The 19,725-nt window shown below is 36.0% G+C and overlaps 1 protein-coding gene and 1 long non-coding RNA gene across 18 annotated transcripts in view; one reads left to right on the top strand and one right to left on the bottom strand.

Moving 5' to 3' along the window:
• The window catches only part of LOC128791952 (uncharacterized), a 60,625-nt gene that overhangs the window by 31,281 nt on the left and 9,619 nt on the right, over window positions 1-19,725 (top strand). For 4 of the 13 annotated variants that reach the window (XR_008432235.1, XR_008432236.1, XR_008432247.1 and 1 more), the window contains 4 exons: window positions 10,106-10,200; window positions 11,945-11,980; window positions 13,609-13,684; window positions 18,880-19,717. This is a non-coding gene — a long non-coding RNA (uncharacterized LOC128791952). The other 9 variants (XR_008432246.1, XR_008432245.1, XR_008432237.1 and 6 more) reach the window with 8 other exon arrangements.
• EVI5 (ecotropic viral integration site 5) overlaps window positions 1-19,725 on the bottom strand; it is a 72,292-nt gene that overhangs the window by 26,504 nt on the left and 26,063 nt on the right. For 4 of the 5 annotated variants that reach the window (XM_053949902.1, XM_053949904.1, XM_053949900.1 and 1 more), the window contains exons 11-18: window positions 17,710-17,763; window positions 15,353-15,385; window positions 14,653-14,799; window positions 8,251-8,385; window positions 6,012-6,152; window positions 5,328-5,486; window positions 3,584-3,730; window positions 777-872 (exon numbers count right to left, since the gene is read on the bottom strand). In XM_053949902.1, coding sequence (XP_053805877.1) covers window positions 777-872; window positions 3,584-3,730; window positions 5,328-5,486; window positions 6,012-6,152; window positions 8,251-8,385; window positions 14,653-14,799; window positions 15,353-15,385; window positions 17,710-17,763 — 912 coding nt within the window. The remainder of the gene's footprint in view (window positions 1-776; window positions 873-3,583; window positions 3,731-5,327; window positions 5,487-6,011; window positions 6,153-8,250; window positions 8,386-14,652; window positions 14,800-15,352; window positions 15,386-17,709; window positions 17,764-19,725) is intronic. The other variant, XM_053949901.1, reaches the window with a different exon arrangement.

The raw sequence follows: 19,725 nt of genomic DNA on the forward strand, positions 1-19,725 counted from the left end.
CAATAGCAACACCAGGTTTAAAAAAAAAGTAAACCAGAGAGTAACTAGATTATAACTTAGTAAAAATAACCAAGAAAATCTTAGCATCAGAATTCAGACAGGACAACAGTATTATATGATTATAGATAGGTCAGACTACAGTAAGACACCATAATTTCTCAAAGCCAAGAAAATATAATGCACAGCAATCTCTGGTTTTCTCATCAAGGGAGCAGCAAGTTCATGGGATGGTGAAAGCTCCAAAAGAAACTGAAAGTGTAAAGAACAACAGAGAGGCCAAAGGATGCATCTTGAGATCCTACAGTGACATGGGAGCAGTAAATATTTCTGGTTTCAATATTTACATGAAGGGAGTAAAAGTTTTACAATAAAATTTTCAATACTGATCATAACAGAAGAGTAAGCACAGAAAAAAAATGGTTGCTGGAATCAAAATTGTATGCATCTTTTTTTTGGACAGAGGATGTTTTCAATCTCATCTATTAATTGGTAAGAAGTAGCAATTACAAGGAAAAGAAAAAAACAAAACAGAAGTTAGAGTTAAAAAGAGTACAATGGTATTTGTACAGAAGGAATTATTAACAGTTCACAAGTATGCGCCCAAGTTAGATTTAAGGTTTTGCTTGTAGAGGAATTCAGCAATACAGCATTATCCCACTTGGCAAAGCAGTGTCTTGTATTCACAGTAGGCTAAACACAGCAGAGGAAGAAAAAACCACACAAAGTACAAAATCTAATCAGTATCAAGTTTCACATTTAATGCCATCACTTGTTACCTGGATTTCTAACTCAGCAATATGCTGCTGGAGTTCTGCCACAGCTGCAATGCGGTCTGCCTCACGGAGCCGTACTGCCATCACTTCTTCTTTACTCTGGAAGAAGTCAGAAATGGGAGCTAACAAGTACCAGTTTTAGCTGATTAAAGACTGTACACTGCTTTTACCCAAAATCCTGAGAGAACTTAATACACTGCTCTGCAAACTACCACTATTCTAAAGAACTCAAATTTAATTTTAACCCATAGGAGGAATATGTAAAAATCTACTATAAACTCTAAACTATATTAATCTTAAAAAAAAAAAAATTGTGCAGATTTGAAAACTTGCTGTTATCAGTTTCAAGGTCCAGAAAACAACTGTCTTTTTTCCAGAAATATTATACCGTAAATTAAGAAAAAGAATCAACATTATAAAAGAAACCAGCTCATGCTTTAATTTTGGACTTTATATACAGAGAAACAGCAAAGCTACACAAGAGTTACTTATCTCATAATTTCCTTTGTCCTAAAAAAAAAATTAAATACAAATGCTAATGTATTCTCATCCTCATTTAGTCTAGCTATCTTAGTCACAGTATATAACAAAAATGTTTTAGAATAAAATACTAATGCACATAACCTGCAATCAGCCTCGCACAATACTTTTAACCCACAAGTCTGTCTATAAATGATAGGTAATTTGAAATTTATCTGAAAAAGAGAGAAAGAAATGTCCTATTTCATGAGGCAAGTCCTCAAGACTTCAGAGCACAAAACAATATTATATTGTCTGCAGCCTGGTACAACCACAGAGAGAAAGCAGTGTTCGATAATTAGTGAGCAATACTATCAGCTGAAGAGCAAACAGCTCTGGGGAAGAGACAGATTAGGCTCAGGTACACCTACTTTTATAGTAGACTGGTGTAACTAACCTGTATTTACTGCAAATCAGTTCCAGTACTCAGTTATTTTAATGTGTGCTTCAAACAAACAGTACTCAAACACTCTTCATTAGACAGTACAGTTGAGATAAAAATCAAACATGTCAAAGCTTATCCATAGTAGCTACTTCTAAACATGCTATTTATTTGGTTTTGGTTATTTTTAAAATATTCCTGTAATGGAAGTATATAATCTACAGGACCCAATTAACTGCATTTCTAATCAGTGGAGCTCATTTCAGAGAAATCTATCATGTGCTAGATAAAGTTTAGCCATTCTTGCTAAATTCTGTTGCATGATTGCTCAAATGAAGCCAAACCGACAAGTCCACAGGATTGCATGTATTTAACTGAAAGCTGAAGGAAAGACTGGCTTGGTTTGACTTTGGTATCAGAGATGAGTCAATAGTGCAGCTCTAGATGGCACTGATGCTTTATCTCTGAAACAGAGCATGTTCTCAATAACTACCATGGAAGGTGATATGGTAGGAAAAACAAGATTGGGTGGGGGCACAAATCTTAAATTGTAAATTCTTTAGCACAACTGATTAGAAAGATAAGTGGTGAGTTTCAAGAAAAAATCTGAAATTGAGTCCTTGCTATAGAAGCAGTAGCCAGATAAAAAAAGAAAAACATAACAATACACACCTGTGGCAAAACCAGTTGCCATGCAGGTGGTATGAGATGCAACTGGCTACAAAAAAATTTAATTTCTGCTTAAGCATTTCAAGATATCTTTTAAAAGAAAAATACAAGCTCCTGAAATAAGATACCAGTTTATTATTCATATATTTGGAGTTGAAAATCCAAATAGATACTTTTTGAGACAGTAAGAAATAAAACTAGAGCATGATCTCAAACAACTTGAAAAAACAGAAGAAAAAAATAATCCAACATCAGTTAAGAGAAATCAGAAATAATTGTTGCTGGTTTTGATATATAATCAAATACTACTTGTAAAACATCTTACAGAGTAAATTGTAATCTTTTTTCTATTAGCTGCAAAACAAGTTTCCGGATCTAATCTTAGTGTATGTCAGTGAAGATACTTCACTGGCTATTCACCATAGCTACTTTCAGAATTTCACAGAATCTCTAAAGAGTATGACTGGTGCTCTGTCTATTACTGTCACACTTTTCTCTAGCCCATGCTAGAACATTTTTCTACAAATGTATTATCCCATTGAGAATACTTATGTGTACTAACTCATTAATCAGGTTAAAGACCTATTGCTCTTTACACAGTCAATGTAAAACCAGAATATTGACTACACAGTCTCAATCCTCAATCTCTTAAGGATTAATGAGCACCCTCAGTATCAAAAACTTATCAAACAAAGTTATGGGTTATATGAAAAAGGCATCACCAAGATTATGATTATTAAAAAAAATCAGTAAAATTAATCTCAACATTAAAAAAATAGTACTTAGGAAACCAGAGGTTATGGCAAACAAGAAAGTCAGTAGAAGTAATTACTTCTAGTTAAGATTCAGTGTCTTTTTTCCTAAAAGCTTGTGATGGAGTTTGATGAGTCAGCAGAAGTTACTTCTTTGCTGCACTGTACATTCAAATCCCATTAGAAACAAATGGAACTGGCAAGACAGTAAGAAAAAAGAAAACATGAAGGAGTCTGTTGTTGAGGAGTGTCCATGCTCTAAAGTAAATGTTTATCTTCATATGACCACAAAGAAGCAGCTCTGTCAAAACCTCAAGTGTTTTTTGTGAGATGGTAAATTCACAATGATATTGTCAAAATCAGTAAAAAGAATTTTGGTTTTACGATTTATGCTTCTCAGTTAAGACACAATTTTATCTAATAATGGCAGACAAGACTAAAATGTACATATATTAGCACACAAACATTCTTTTCGGGATGTCGTTTACCTTGCATTCAATCTCTGCTTGTCTACGTTTTGCTTCGTTCAACTGAGCCAGAAGTCCTTTGTTCTGTGCAGAAAGATACTGCACCTTCTCCTGTAGGCTGGTAATCTCTTGCTCTGCCCTTCGTAAGTGATTACTATTGATCTGATTCTGAAATTTATGACCCAAAAAAGGAAACAAAATACATATTAAGGAAAGGATATGAATCTAACTCCCTGAAGTCTGACAAAACAGACTTAGAGATGATTTACCATAAAAAACTTTTGATGAAAAAGCATTCAGAGTTTTCCATGTGTAACCAGAAGAGACTGCATGACATTTTGTTTATCACCAGGATATTCAAATTGTTCTTAAACAGATGACTCATTGTAAGAACATTATTGCAAAGCTCCACCACACTCCAGTAGATCTGTTTTTCCCAATTTGTTGCCTAGGTAAGGCAGATTTTGTGAACTTGTATCCCAACTACATTATGCATCCAGGAAAGATCAGGTATGTCAGAAATACTGTGCACATTTCCCTGTCCATTAAATTCTTGAAAGCAACATGGCACCTTGGTTGAGATCAGTGCACAAGTACAAGTCACAGCATTTGTACCTGAAGCTGTGCACACCATACCAGGAGAATGGCATTTTTCTCAGATGACAGCTGAACAGCCTAAGCACATACAAAGGCTCCATGTGTAACACTGAAGTGAGAAGTACCTGAATAGATGTGAGCCAAACAGCAGGATCTCTCCGCCCCCTACTGACCAAAACAATATTGACACATCAGTGAAAATTTTAAAAGGTAAGGCAAGAGGAAATTTGTTCAGTTGGTATAGACGGAGTGGTGCCTCTGTCAGAAAGAAGCCTTCATATGCCTTGCAGTTGGTTAATCTGCCTTCAATAGCACGTCCTTACATGGTCCTGGTTTATGGAATTGCTGATCGGTTTCAAGCTGCTGTTTGTTTAGTTTTCTGGATGCATAGATCTCTTTCTAAAAGTAACATTTAGCAGGTATTTCATGGGAAGATTTCTTAGAAGCCTCTTACAAATCCTTCTCAATCATCAGCACATTATGTTTATTAACTTGAGTGAAAGTTTAATAATACAATATGAACTCACCACTTTAGTGCATTTTCATTTCAGGACTTTGCAACTTATTCCCTAGTTATACAAAAAGAATCTTGGCAGTCAAGGTATGATTGTCTTTTCTGCACAAAGCTCAGCAGGTGCAACCCATGCTTTTCTATTCTGGCCCATTAAAGCCAAACCTCGTGCTAAAAAGCTCTGACCAATACACAGCTGCTTTGCTGAGTCCACAGCTTAGTAACCAGATTCATGACCTCAGCAGAAAATCAATCACCAATGTCACCACAAGAAAGCACACACTGCCATCTAAACATTACTATTATCAGAATTGCCAATTCGATTTCTGAAATTTAAAACACCTTAAACATACTTTTCTTGTTATTATACCCGTTAAAATGTATTGACTTAAGATGCACACACATTCAGTGTCTATCAACTAACCCCAATTAGAAATTCAAGAAGCATAGTCCTGGAAAATATTAAAGAGGAGACATTAAAATTGGACTGTATGCACTAGATTCTCCCATACCCATCTAACAGGAGCAAGAACATACCACATTTTGGAACTGAAGTCCTGCCTGTAGGTAGTGAAGATCATTGTCAGGTATCTACCATTTAACACCAAACTGCCAGCATCCAGCTCAATTCACACATCCTAGTGTACAATAACATACCTGTGTCTCCACCTCCATCATTCTTTGTTTGGTCTCTTTGAGCTCAGCCTGAGTTTCTGCTTCTCTCAACCGCACTGTCATCAGCTCATCCTGTAGCTCGTTCACTGCGTTTTTCCTGGGAGGATCTTTCCATCGGCCAGTGGTACGAGCTAGATGACGCTAGAAAAACACATGGTTTTGCTGGTAATGCCTGATCATTCCTGGTGTTTCCCTACTTCATCTAAGGTCTCAGTTATATGAGGACAAAGAGCTAGAGTTCCCCTGTTGATCCTAAAAGCTAGAAACCCATGGAAACTTACTGGTTTTAAGAATAGAATTAAAAAACTGAACACATTCATTCCCAACTACATTAAGTCAGTGAATTGCAAGTATATCCTGATACTTTTGTCTACTTCTAACCCTTTTTAACATGCAGCAAAGTAGGAATACTGACCAGGTATTTCCCTCCTACTGTTACAGTTAGCTGGTAACACAGGCCCTCTGCCATCTATAACAACTAGGCACCAATTTCTAACATACTTTTGAGGTTACGTGTCTTGTGACAGCTGAATTTAAGGATTTTCTCACCTCAGCAATTTGATCTGTAATCATTAGTTTCTACTTGATCTCAGTATCTCAAAATTTTATAGTGTTATGCTTTATCATTGAAAACAAAAATTCATAAAAGAGTTTTGCTACCCATACCTGCCAGTGTTCTTCCAAATCTTTGACTTGCTGCCTTAGTTCTTTGAGACCCATCAAAGATTCTGCTTCTCTTAATTTTACTGCAATCAGTTCTTCTTGTAGTCTGGCAACATTTTCCTCATCAGGGAGGGAGCTGTTTCTCTGCAACAAGGACCATCCTCTTAAATATGTATTTGAATAAAATTGTGCTTAGTGAACCCAGTCCAAGAACATAGACATGTAACAATAACTACGAAAACTTTAAGTGCACATCCTCTGCAAAACAAAAATCATCAAAAAATCTAAGCTTCTGGATATTGTGAGTGTGTATAAATAATTTCCAACTGCCAGCTACAAAAAAAAAAAAAATAAGGTAGTAGTTCTAGGTATTCCGACTTCAAGATTTCCCTGAATGGTATCCCTAACAAAAGATTACATTTACAGTATTTGAACACACCATCAAAATATGGAGAGTAATCTGAAAGGTTTTAATCTAGTTGATAAAAAGTAAAGCAACAAGGAACTGAAATTACACTTTAAAGCTATAACTTTACAGGTTTACAGGAAAAATAATAAATGAAAGTTCATTTTTTAGGAAGTAGGTTTTCAGCCTTTGAAAAGGAGAACAGATATGCTGACAAAGGAACCATCTGTTAATATTTATAAACAACAACCAGTCAAGAGGTCTTAGAGATGAAAGTGCAAGACACAGGAGGAAAAAGCAGAAAGGTGAGAGAAGGCTAAACAGAAAACATGAAAACACCAGGAAAAGCAAAACAGAGATGAAAACCTAATAATGGAAATCTGGGAGAAAAACAAGAGGGGAAGAAAATGTCTACAATATCCCTACAACAAATCACTGGTCACCAAATATTCAAATCTGAACTGTTCTTCATCACTTTCTACTTTATTTCCCCATAGTTGTTTTCAACAAAATCAAGTGTTCTCACAGGTGTATAATACTGTGACAGTTGTCAGGTTTTCTTGAGAGTTGAGTAAAGCACCTGATTAACATCAACAGAACACAGCACAACAGCCATTGATTAGCATTCCATGGGAATTTTGGGATATGAGTACTGGCAAGTAAAGGAAATGAGAGGGTATGTTTCTGAATGTTTATGGCACTGTCACTGTGGCCATGCAAGTCTTGGGTTATTCAGCAGAAGCTCCCCAGATTACATGACTCATCTTACAGCAGTAAAGAGCTGTACTGGAGGAATTTGAGAGAGTTCACTTCAGCCACTTTCTCACAAGCATAAGTTGATCGTAACAGACTGAAATATTACTGTATGTCTGAGTTTGTCTGGTGCACTGGAACTAATCCCACTATTCCAGTTTTTCTTCACAGATAAGTTTTCATTGTATGCTGTCTCCATGCTGATGAAGATTAAGTAGTCTCCTGAATTTTGAAAAATACTTTATATCCTGAATTCTTACCAATACAGTAAAAACTACCACACTACTAATACTAAGCCCATCAGATAACTGAAAAATAAATCTTGACTCCAGTGGGATTAATCTAATTAGCTCCTAAGTTCTAGCCAAAGCCTGGGTATACAGCTCATTAAAATTTCCTAAGGAAACTAATTCCAAAGTCACTACAACAGGATCTGAAAAGCATGCTTTATATCAGGTCAGGTCAGTTATTGTTTCTTGGTTGTTTGTTTGTGTGGTTTTTGTTTTTGTTTTTTTTTTTGCTATTTTATCTTGCAGTTAAATTTTGCTTCAAATAAAGGTAAATGTTTGACAGTAGGTTTGAGTACAGCTTGAACTCTGGCATCAATAAGTTACAAGCTAGCATGGCACCCAAAAAGCAGTAGAAATTCTGATACTAGCAGTGAAGGGATAAGAGATTCTGTCCCTGCCCATAATGGGATGGGAATGGTAATATTGAACCCTTTTCTTCTTCCCCTTCCAAACTATTTAGTTTCACATCATCTCAATGCTCACTCTAAGCCCAGTGCTCTTGTTGCAGGATATAAATTTGAAACAACTGATACTTCCTGTCAGGACTTCACCAGAATCCAAGTTTTCCACTACAGCGGGCTTCAGAAATAGAAGAAAAGTGATCAGTTATTCACAGATCTTTCCCAGTGCAAACAGACCTTAGTTTTATTGTCTAACTTTCAGGTTTGAAAAGCATCTTGCAATCACAGAAGCATAGAAGAGAAGGTTCTAGAGCACAGTTCTGCTAGGATTGACAGGGACCTGTAGTGTGTTTCTAGTACTGTTCTATATAGAGGGTCCTGGTTTGATTTACCTTTTCCATCTCTAGAACTTTATCTTGCATCTCCTTCAGGGCACAATGGGATTCTGCTTCACTCAGCCTGGCTTGGACCAGCTCTTTTTCCAGCTGTAGCACAAAGTCTTCACTGTATCGTGAACTGCATTTATGCTACAAAGTTTGCAGAAATATGTTTAGTATGAAGTACAGATTGTTTGAAAGGGGTTTTATATACCAGATTTGGTGGGATAACTACATTCAAATGTTTCATATCAGAGGTACCAGCATAAGTGCTTACCATATACAAGTCTATTAATGTCAATCCAGACTGCTAACAAATGTATCCCTACTGCTCTGCCTCTCAAACAACTGCACCTCCACACAGCCAAATGTGTCTGACAAAACTGAGACCCCTACAAGTACTGACAAGCAGCAACTCACACTTTTCTCTCACTGTCAACCAAATTGAAAGATTCTGAAACGATCTGTGATTATTTTGTGATCTGCAGAAAAAGATGTTTGGGAAAGACTAATTACAAGGTTAGTACAAGCATCACCCAGTCCTTGTTCACTTGAACTCCAATTCAACAGAATCCTTCCATAATCTTGGCTTTAATATAGAACTACATATGCTTCAATGCACAATGACTTTGGTTTGCTCTTTTCTTCACTCCAGCTCTTGGGTCTCATTTGCTCACCCTCCATATATTCCTTCTGAGATTCAGATACATCCAACTGAAGCACTTATTCAAAAGACTCTCTTAACTTTTTCCCCCAATCAATAGTTTAAAAATACATTTTATTTCTTTCCTGGGTCACTTTAAAATGACTTGTCAGTTTGAAGGATTGTCAGACTTGCATGATAGGCAATACCAACCTAAATCAGCCTTTAAATTTCTGATTGAAGAAAAAAGTGGGTGTTGAAATCCTCAAAGCGTAGTTGTTTAGTTACTGTATTTACATGGCTACCCTGAAAATTACATTTAGAGGAAAATAATATATTTTTGGTGTCATTAACTACATTGTGAAATATAAGTACTATGCTTGGATTCATAGATTCAGTTTTAATTAACAATTCAACTTTTAAAAGCTTATTCATTATACGAAAGATACAGCTGTGTCTTACATTATGTTTGCATCAAACAATTTAGTTTTCTGCATCTAAAAAACAGTAAAAAAATAATGGAAGTCTTCAGTTTCACATGCTTCTGTTAGGGTGTGACACTCCCTGACTTTTTATGTATAAATCAAAGGCAAACAGGACAAAACAAGGATTTAAATGTAACTATGTTTAAATGTAACTATGTAACTTTAAATGGCCAAGGAATTTTTTTTGCTTGCTTTTATATTTCTGCATGCCAATTAAACCTTTTGTCAAGACTTACAGTACAATCCAAATTCAAAATGTACACTCGACTCTTAGTGTTACTATATTTCTTGTATGTGTGTGCCTACAGGAAGCTGTAATGGAGGGGATATGTACAAAGCATTAAAAGGCAAAGGCAGCTCAGGCAGGCAGTTTTTAGTGTCATTGCATACTGTGTGCACGGGAACACACATGGAACACAGACACAGTATGATCCTTGTACAGGAATACTAATTCTTCCCTTATACAATACTAATCCAATTCCTATTATTTTCAACCCACACAGCGTTCTTGCCTCAGCAAGCAGTGGAGGCAGACCTGATTTGAGTGTAAGGAAGAGGATGGTGAACAATGCAAGTTCTTTTCTACAGTTACTTCACATCATGTAGCAACACAAGCACCATATGTAACACCGTGCAGAGGCAGAGAAGAAGTGACCACTCTGTTTTATTCCCTGGCTGTTTGTACAAGTCCATCCCACAATACACACAGCAACTTAGATGGACTCTACATTTCATATTCCAGATTCCTGTCTGTGATACATATGGAATGAGAGCAAATGCATTCTCCAGGAAAACAGCAGATTTGAAGAACTGAATACCCGCTGATTTTGCTATAATGTAAGTGTATTGTATAAAAATCTAATTGACGTTTATCAAATAATTAGTAATGGAGAATGTAAGAAAAGTTATTAATCCAGTTTCAAGCACGAGCCATGCCTTCTATAAATCTGTCTTTAGATTTTGCCTGCCTAAGGAATATGTTAAGAGTACTTATTTACTTAGCCACAACAGACTCTAAATCAAGTCTTGATACACAAAAAAACCCAGTCAAGATCAAAACAGACTGAAGAAATCAAGATTCACAAACTAGAAGTTGTGCATTTTCCTACCTAGTAAAACAAAGCACAATTTCAATAATTTAGAATATAAAAGTAACACAAGTTTATAGTTAAAACAGTGTTTGAAAACTACTTTTAAATTGACTGCAGGAAAAAGATCTACTTTTATATATTTAGCTTAAGCCCTAGAATTTCTGACAAAATCCACAACACAAATACAGACTTTCAGGCACCAAACATTTTAACCACAGTAACACTTTCTTTCCTATGTTGAAGAGATATAAGTAATATAAAGGACTAAAACTGTAGTTCTACAGCCACTTAATTCTGAAAGAAACAAGTCCTTGCTGGACTTCATACAACTGGATTTATTTCCACCCAACTTTTCTTAAACATAACCATACCAAATATTATTTTGGCTGATGACAGATATAATTACACAATGTTTCTCCAGTATACTATACTGAAGAGCAATTAACAGATGATTCAGCAGCTCCCAGCTTAAATTTTACACATTTAAGCACTAACTGTAGTACTTCCCTAAATACAGTATTCTTATTTTCTACTTTTTTGTTGCAAATCAGAACACAGTATTAGGAAAGTATACTGTAAAATAAAGTGAAGTCTTCCATAAAGTTGCAACACTCATTTACAAATATGTATTTCCAATATCAATTACTAAGTTCTTAATTATTATCAGTCATTTTAGCATGAGTTCCTGAAAAGAAACTATGCATTATGAAGTTGCTGTAACAATAACCAAATACATCACTATAAATTACCTTGCAAAATGCATATGCTTCCATCTGAATGCTTAGTCAATTAAAATTCTATCTTCACATAGTATAACTGAAGAGCCTATTTAAAAATAAGATGTGAACTAATTTTAGCTTGATTAGCCTCCAGTTTATCAGATTCAATTTTAAAGCATTCAGACTGTTGAACTGGGTAATCATTGACAATTACAGTGTCACAGGGAAAGACAAGTTTTGCATTCTGGAGATGTTTACATCCAGCAAGAAGCTACCCCTTTCATTTAGAAACACAAGGGGGAAAAGAACAGAGAATAAAACCTTCAGCACATAATTATCAGGAGTAAGTTACAACAGGCTGATTACCCTTTCCCCTAACTGCTCAAATACCATTGCTCTTAGCATGCCTCAAAAGAAAACTCTGTATTTCCTTCAAGTCAGGCAAAACTTCCTCTATGCAGTTCTCAATTTACTAGCAGTATGAGGAAGAAGCCACCTTCCTCTTAACCACTTGGTAACACACCATGACTTGCCTTTGGCAAGCTTCCACATTTAAAGACCAGACAAGCCAAAGAGAGATTAGTATCATTTGTTAGTATAATGATTGCCTCTTTAAAAAGACTCCACACTTCATAATGAAGTCTTTCTGGTTCAACTAAAAACTCCCTATAAATAGTTTAGCACAGGAAAAAAATAAACTTGTATGTAATTTGGGCTTCTGGTGTTGGGCTTCAGTCAAAAGAATACTCCTCTACCCATCTCTCTATTCAGAAGTGCTGCAGGGGAGAACTTCTTCAGACAAATCCAGTAAGTACTTTCAATACTTACCCTTAAGCCATCCAACCTATGCTATCCAATCTCATAGAACAGATACCATAAACCCTTGATAATACTCAAATACAAATGCAGAACCTTTTTACAAAGGATATGTTAACCTTCTTAGAAATACTACTGTTTGATAATTTTTTGCTACCAACAAAACAGTGGGGTTTTTTTAATCCCACAGTGTTGTTCAGAAGAGGCTGTTGCAAGTACCCTTAGGCAGTTCTTGCCCTACATTTCTATTCAGAGATTCATATCCAAACATCACAGTTTTTTATCATACTGAAACAGACAATTCAAGACTGAGAAAGATGCAGACGATAAAATATATACAATAGATGCTGTATATTTAAATAAGCACAGAAACTATGCAGTGATTTACAAGTTTACAGTGCAATCATTTTTGCTAACAATAAACAAAGCTGAAATAATTAGAGAAGAAAACATTAAAGCAGACACTCACAAGACAATACTGAAGAAGAGTATTGCCAAGAACAAAGCTACGGCACTAGCAAGTGGCAAAAATGTAACCAGTGTACAAAAATGCCAACATTCCAAATAAATCCATGCATTCCCACCAGGTGGCGCCCTAAACGCATGCAGGTGCTTGCATTTGCTGCTCCCACCCCCACGCCTGGAAACAGTGAAAAGCCCGTTCGATTACACGTCTTACGGATGCAGCAGGATCCAGCAAACGCTCCTCACTTTTCAACCATTTTACCACTTTCACCCCGTTGTCTAATTCTGGTGGTTCTTAAAGCCACAGTCCTATTCCTTACACTTCAGAATAAGCCAGCACAAATATTATTATTAGGCACAAATCTGTCTATAACAATATGGATTTGCAGTCTCAGTTACACACAGACAACTTCTATAGCCATGTTCACGTTTAAGTGGAGGAAAACAATGCTGCAAGCATGGAAAGAAGGAATTGTGCTCATAATTTAACTTACTCTCCACTCCTGCAGTACTTATCCAGTTGTTTGCACTCACAGCTCCACCCCAGCCACATTTGCAATCCACAGTTATCTAAGGTTTTGCACAGGATCAGTTCCCATACCCAGGCAACCTGTCAGGCCTCCCCATCACTGGTACTCAGTAAGGTCCCCAGCATAAAGGCATTAGCTTTAAAAGTCATATTCCCACCAATTAACGAATAAATAAATATAGTATCTTAGTCTTCTAGTAACTTTTAATTGCATACAGGTCATTAACATGGATGCCTCTAAAAAATACATTCCACAAGTGTGTGTACTATTGTAATCAGACAATACAGCTGGATAAAACAGCTGGATATCCAAAAGTCTATAAACGCTTCTCACTGTATTTCACTTGAAATATTGATATCTAAAAGTGTTAGAAAGCATTACTAGACTATTCCCATCTTCCCAATCATAATTTCTTCATATTTTTCCCCCTAAAGAAATTGTTCAAGTTCTATAAAAAGCAGTATTTCACATGAGAGAGTAACAGCTCATTAATCACTTCTTACAACCATTCTAAAATACATATCTTTTTTACACTGAAATGCATTAAACTGACGTAATAAACTAGTTCTAGAATGTTGCATTTAAGTTGTGATTTCTTTTCAGTCTTTCATCTTTACCTTCCAGTATGAGACACAGGTAGTTCTAGAGCTGTGGTGGAAGACACGTAAAACAAACTGCCATACTGACATTAAGAAACCTGGTAAGGAGCTGCAAAATACTTAATTCTAGTAAGTCGTATTTCATACACCTCGCATTCCCAAGACTCCAGACAAGTACTTGGGATACCACTTACTTAAAACATTATGAAGACATTCACATCAACACTAGTAATGCACAGTTTATTCAGCAAGTGAATATGCTAAAATGCTTCTCCCTGTCCCCCCAAAGAGAAGATACTGACACACTTCAAGTGTCTTAGGGAAAGTAACTTCAGTGTTACAGCAACAGTCAGAAGTCTTGAACATTTTACTACCTAAAACACAGAGTGCACACAAATACAGAGCCATAAAAGGCTACTAAAATCCTGCTCCATATGCACATAAACCCACGCTTTTTAATCAAGTTTTGTAGTTCCAAAATCAGAGATGATACTCTTCTACTTCAGCAAGCATACTCGGAAGAAAACAAATATGGGTACACAGAAGAAACATTAACATGAAAGAAACTGACTTAAATTATACACTAGGTAAGGGCACTGCGAATTGATTATCAAATTTGAATATTCAGAGTGACAACTTGCAATGACTGGATTCTTAGCATTAAGACCTATGAGAGGTTTTATGTGTGGTTTTGTTAGTATTTTTCTTCTTTTGTGGTGGAAGGGTTTTGGGTTGGTTTGTAGGTTTTTTGGAGGTTTGTTTTTTGTTGTTGTTGTTGTTGTTGTTTGTTTGTTTGTTTTGTTTTTTTTTGCTTGGTGTGTTTCATTGTGGATATGTTGTTTGGTTTTTTTAATTGACTCATAAGTTACACCTATCCAGGGTTATGAATCTCATCTATCAGTAGAACAGACCAAAGTTTCATTTAATCCAATTTGGGTAATTTTAAGAATGCAAATCACAATGAACAGGGGTTTACAAAGACAGCACAGAGACCATGTCATATAATGATGAGGAAAAATAAACACATGTGAGGGGAAAAAATGAGATGATGTGCTGCCAGGCTCCTTACCCATTGCTGCTGTTGCTGGAGCTCCCTGATGGTATTCTCAGCTTGCTCCAGTTTAGTATTGGCCTCATCACTCTGCTGTTTGATGGTGGCCAGCTCCCGTTTTATGAGGTAGTTTTCCTCAGCCTCCTGGGCCCTTGTCACTTGTCCCTTAGGACATAATTTATTTTTTTAAGCACTTGATGACAAATCCAAGGAAAACTGCCTTTGTGATGCTTAGCTGCTTATTTCATCAGATTGGTTTTGCAAACAGCACAGAGTACAATTGGTAGGAATTTTAGGACCAAGTAGTACTAAACATCTGTTTTAGTACTTTATTACAAAGTTTAGCATCCATTTAGCAAGCACAGTTTTGTACTTGCATTCAAGAAAATTCCTTTCATGCATTATTACTCAGTTGTACATGCACAGATTGAGGTTCACAATATTCAATTTCATTGTTAATACAGTGTCATAGAATCCATTTGCCACAGGAATTTGTACAAAAATTACAATAGGTTAGGAAAATTACTATAACGTGCAGGTATTGGGTTTATATATTTTTAGTAAACAAAATTAAACAAGTTTCTAGCAAGATGCATTAGCTCTGTATTTATTCCAAATCAGCAAAGCAGGGATAGAATACAGCATGCAAATATGCATGCATTAAAGCAGTTGGGTTTTTTTGTAAGTAGGAAGAGAGTCATACAGTAAAAGACTATACCTGTATCAATCTATCTGCCAAGGAAGCACTTTCCTACAAAGGAAAAATTCAGATAGGAATGAGGAAAAGGGAAACCAAAATACAAGGGGCAGATAATAGTGACAAAAAAGACCAAGAGCTGATAGAAAGAAAATGCCCAAATTCTACCCATTTTTTGTGCAAACTCTTTTTGCAAAATTAACAACTCTTCATATAAATGAAAGCAACTCTGTCCAGAGGTGCCAGGAAGCAGCCTTTTCTGCAACAGATTTAACACAATCCATCTGTGATACAAAAAGGTTTCAAAGCCAGATTTTTGTAACATTTTAAATTCACCTACAGGAGACTGGGTGCTTTTAATGAATGGCTTGCTTCCCTAATTAATGAAAGTTACTGAAGCATTATCTGATAGGATCAAATAGATAGATTCAAGACACAATCTACAGTCCCCCCACGACATGAAACAAAGGCATAATTTGAGCACAGAGGAACTTCACGAAGCACTGAGGCACTCATGCAGAACTACAGCTTCCACTAAGTTGAAGCAGGGCAGTTAAATGGTGCAAACTGACAGACAAATAGGAAATGTCAACTATGACAGCTAATGTTCTGTTTTACTGAACTCTTGCAGTAACTCATTGAGCAGTTCATAGATTCTCTTTTCTGGCCAAATTTTGCAAAAAAAAAAAATCATTTTTTCACACAAACAAGCCCTACCGCCCTGCAGTTCCATTTAATTAATTTCTACTTTATCACCCCTGAAACCACTCAATTTTTTGAACATTCGACAACAGAGAAATACATCTATTCATAGACCTTCTTTGTCCTTGAAGCTTTTATTAAAACTGACGTTCAAACTAGTAGATAAGAGCTATTTTTTAGAAGTTAAGGTACACTAAGGAAATCACAACTAAATCAGATGGGTTTGAATGATAGAAAAGTATTTTAAAAGTAAGTTTCCAACAGAATAATTTAATGTATTTTTCACACTTTATGATGTTTTTCAAATGCTGCGATGATAGTTATCTTCAGGAATTCTTATTAATAGATAATCTTGTCCAATTTTGAATTGTTTTAATTCCAATCAGATTGGGATAACCTGAAGGTGAACTCTGAAATTCTAAGCACAGAATTTGCAAAAGCACTAGCATGCAGCAGTTCATCCTGGACTTCAGAATTTAAAAAAGAAAATAATTCAAACCTCTACAAGTTAAGCATAAAACAAGGATAATAACTATTACATATTTACCATTGAAATGATTCACTACAGTTTCAAGATTCTTAAAGAGAGCCTACTCTCTTCCATTCATTTTATAAATCTACAAATACTAGAAACAAAAATGTTCATAAAATTATATTTTTGGTCACAACTTTCACAATGTGTCCTTATTATGTGTCTTTTCCAAACTAAATTCTGAAACCAGTTAATTAGAATTGACTATGAAAACTTTGACTAATTAGACATAGACAACCTTCTTTTCAAGAAATTGCATTGGGATTTAACATGCTAAATGTGATGTCTTTCAATCATGTCACTCTTAATTGAAATGTTACCATTTTCTACCATGAACAACTGTTTGCAACTCACAAGAGCATTCAATTCCATTTGTTGAAAGATGTCCCTGCTAGTGCTTAAGATGGACAGGCATGCTCTCATTCCTGAGCAGAGCAGCTCAGATGCAATCTGCCACAGGAGGTGTGATACCAGGATACAGCAGAGGCCACTGGAGAACAGTTGGCAATGTATCCACAGCAATCCTTATGCATACTTTTGAAGTTTCAGTCAGTTATCAAAAAACCTAACAAAACTCTACTCCAGACTAAACATAAGAGAAGTAAGTCTTTAGATATTCTCCCCACCAGGTACCCAAAATTGCCACAAAACCTCAAAACCACATAGAACAAATGAATGGCAGTGTTCCTGTTCCCAATATGAATGCTGCAACATCTCTCTGGTCATTGGTAGGTCTGTCATTTTGCTCCTACATAAAAACACCAAGCAACTTCAGATTTTCAAAACTGAGGATTCTCTCACAACGACCTTTTTTTCCAAACAACCAGTCCACTATTTCATGAAGTCTTCTGGACTTTGAACATATGCTTCTAATTAAGAAAGAAAACAGTACAACACAAGCTGGGTATGTCAAAATGTTTGACTTTATAATCACTTAAGAAGTAGACATAACCTTACATATTTAAAGCATTGACTGTAATTGCTTGGCAATAGCCATGTTATTTGGCTAAGCACTGCTAGTAAACACCAGAGATTATCAGGAAAACAGTAAACTATAATTCTGAGATTCCCATTTCATATAATGAAATTGCCATCAATAAAGTCTAAATTAACAGAGATTAAATCTAATCCCCAACATACTTACTTTTTCTAGTGTTTCAATGCGCTGTTTTAGGAGTCTATTTTCAGTTCGTAACCTCTGGAAGGTAAACAGTTCACAAATCCATTTCTCAAGTTATTAATTGAAAGTCTGATAAAAGCAAACTACCAATATTTTTATCTCATCATATCCAAGAAAATCAATATAAATACAAAAATAATTTGTGACCTTCTTAACATCCTTTCATATTATGTACTAGCTCAAAATATGAGTTTGAACAGCTTGCTACAGCAAAAATGAGAACACATCTCATGTTAAGCAAAAGCATTTATGCTGTATTTGCTCAAAGCTGTATGTCTGCAGGTGAACCATTGGGCTTAACCCCACACCAGACTTGACAGCTTCCCCTTCATAAACAGACTCAAAATCCTCATGCTTAAGGGACATGACAGTGCACTCCCTGCAGTAGGACAGACTAATGAGGCAGCTACAAGGTCTCCTTCCTTTTCCTCAAAAGAATTTACCTCAATCTGTAAGGTTATACTGAGAATTACCTCAAATGTCCCAGAAGTAAGAAAGAATTGTACTGGACTCTAAATTGTACAAGTGCACTTCCCATAAATTTTAACAGTCAGCATTGAGATAGAAGAGATCTGTGCCCCTCAGAACAGGGCATTGGATATCAGTTCAGTAAATTATTTATTCTGCCAGGCTAAAAGGCAAACTCAAAATATGGTTCTTTTTCTATCTCCCCTAACATAGTCTCTTCTGCTAAGCAGCTCTGCTAAAGTCAGAAATTATTTACATATTAATTCTAGGCCAAAATAGGGCCTAGAAATTATTTACACATTAATTCTAGGCCAAAATAGGGCCTAGAAACAGATAGCTTTGCATTGTTTGGTTGCGGTTTTTTGGTCGCTTTTTCTTGGAGTGGGCTTCATGGTTTTTGTTTTGAGGAGGTCTTTTGCTTTCTCCTTTTTTGGGAGGGGGGGGTGGTGGCAAGAAGCAGGAAAGGATTTGAAATGAGTTCATATATTAGAATCTAAAGTTACAGTTGTCTTTGGTTTTACTTTGTCCTGTTCTGCAGAGAGCTGTCATTTGAGCCCTGCAAATCTGATTTCAGCTGCTGTTACAGCAGGAATTCATGCTGCTAACTGCCTTACTGCCTGATACAATAAACTGCCTAAAAGGCTCCTAATACCTTTGTGCTCCCAGGTGCATCTCACAGCCATTTTTCTGAAGAACTGATGCCTCAAAAACTGATATTGAAAGGCAAAATGACCAGCAGTGGACAGGAAGAAGGAAGGCTATACCTAAGTCCCTCAACAAAGTTTTATATAATACACTTCCACATCATTTCTCCCACTGTCCTTTCTCATAGAACTGGCTAAAAACACAAGGAAGAAAATCCAGATCAAACAACATGCTTTAAAAAAAAAAAGTGAAATAGGAAAAAAGGGAATCAAAAGCCTATTTATGTCACAAAAGCAAAAAGATGCAGTGATTAAGTACATACAGGAATTAGGTCAGTTAGTAAAAAGGGAAAAATAAACTCCACTGGCAGCTTGGCTTTTTTTCCCCCCCAGTTTGTATTAACTGCAAAAGCTCCAAAAGAAAAAGTGACTGCAGACAGAAGATACCACAATTTGGGTCCAACACATAAGAAAAATCAAGATCTTAAAATCAAAGGCAAACCACTCAAGTGCACTCTATGAAGTCTATCTTAACATGTGTCATACAGACTTCCTGTGTGGAGCACCAACATCTAAGCCAGCATATTTAGAACCTCTGATAAATGAGGGCATCTATTATTAAGCTTTTGTCAGCAGGAAATACTAAAAAAATAAGTACAGCTGGTCCCTAAAGATTTTTTTTTTTAATGTCCACCAGAAGTCTCAATAATTTCACTGTAGGTGTCCTTTACGAACAGACATCCCAAATATAAATGCTGAAAGAAAAGAATTTGGGGACCTTAATTATGTCCTGCTACATGCAGAGATCAAACTTGTAATCCCCCCCATCTGGGAATTAAACTTATTAATAAATAAATTTGTTGAGGGC

This window comes from Vidua chalybeata, chromosome 9 (genome assembly GCF_026979565.1).
Source record: "Vidua chalybeata isolate OUT-0048 chromosome 9, bVidCha1 merged haplotype, whole genome shotgun sequence".
NCBI lineage: Eukaryota > Metazoa > Chordata > Aves > Passeriformes > Viduidae > Vidua > Vidua chalybeata.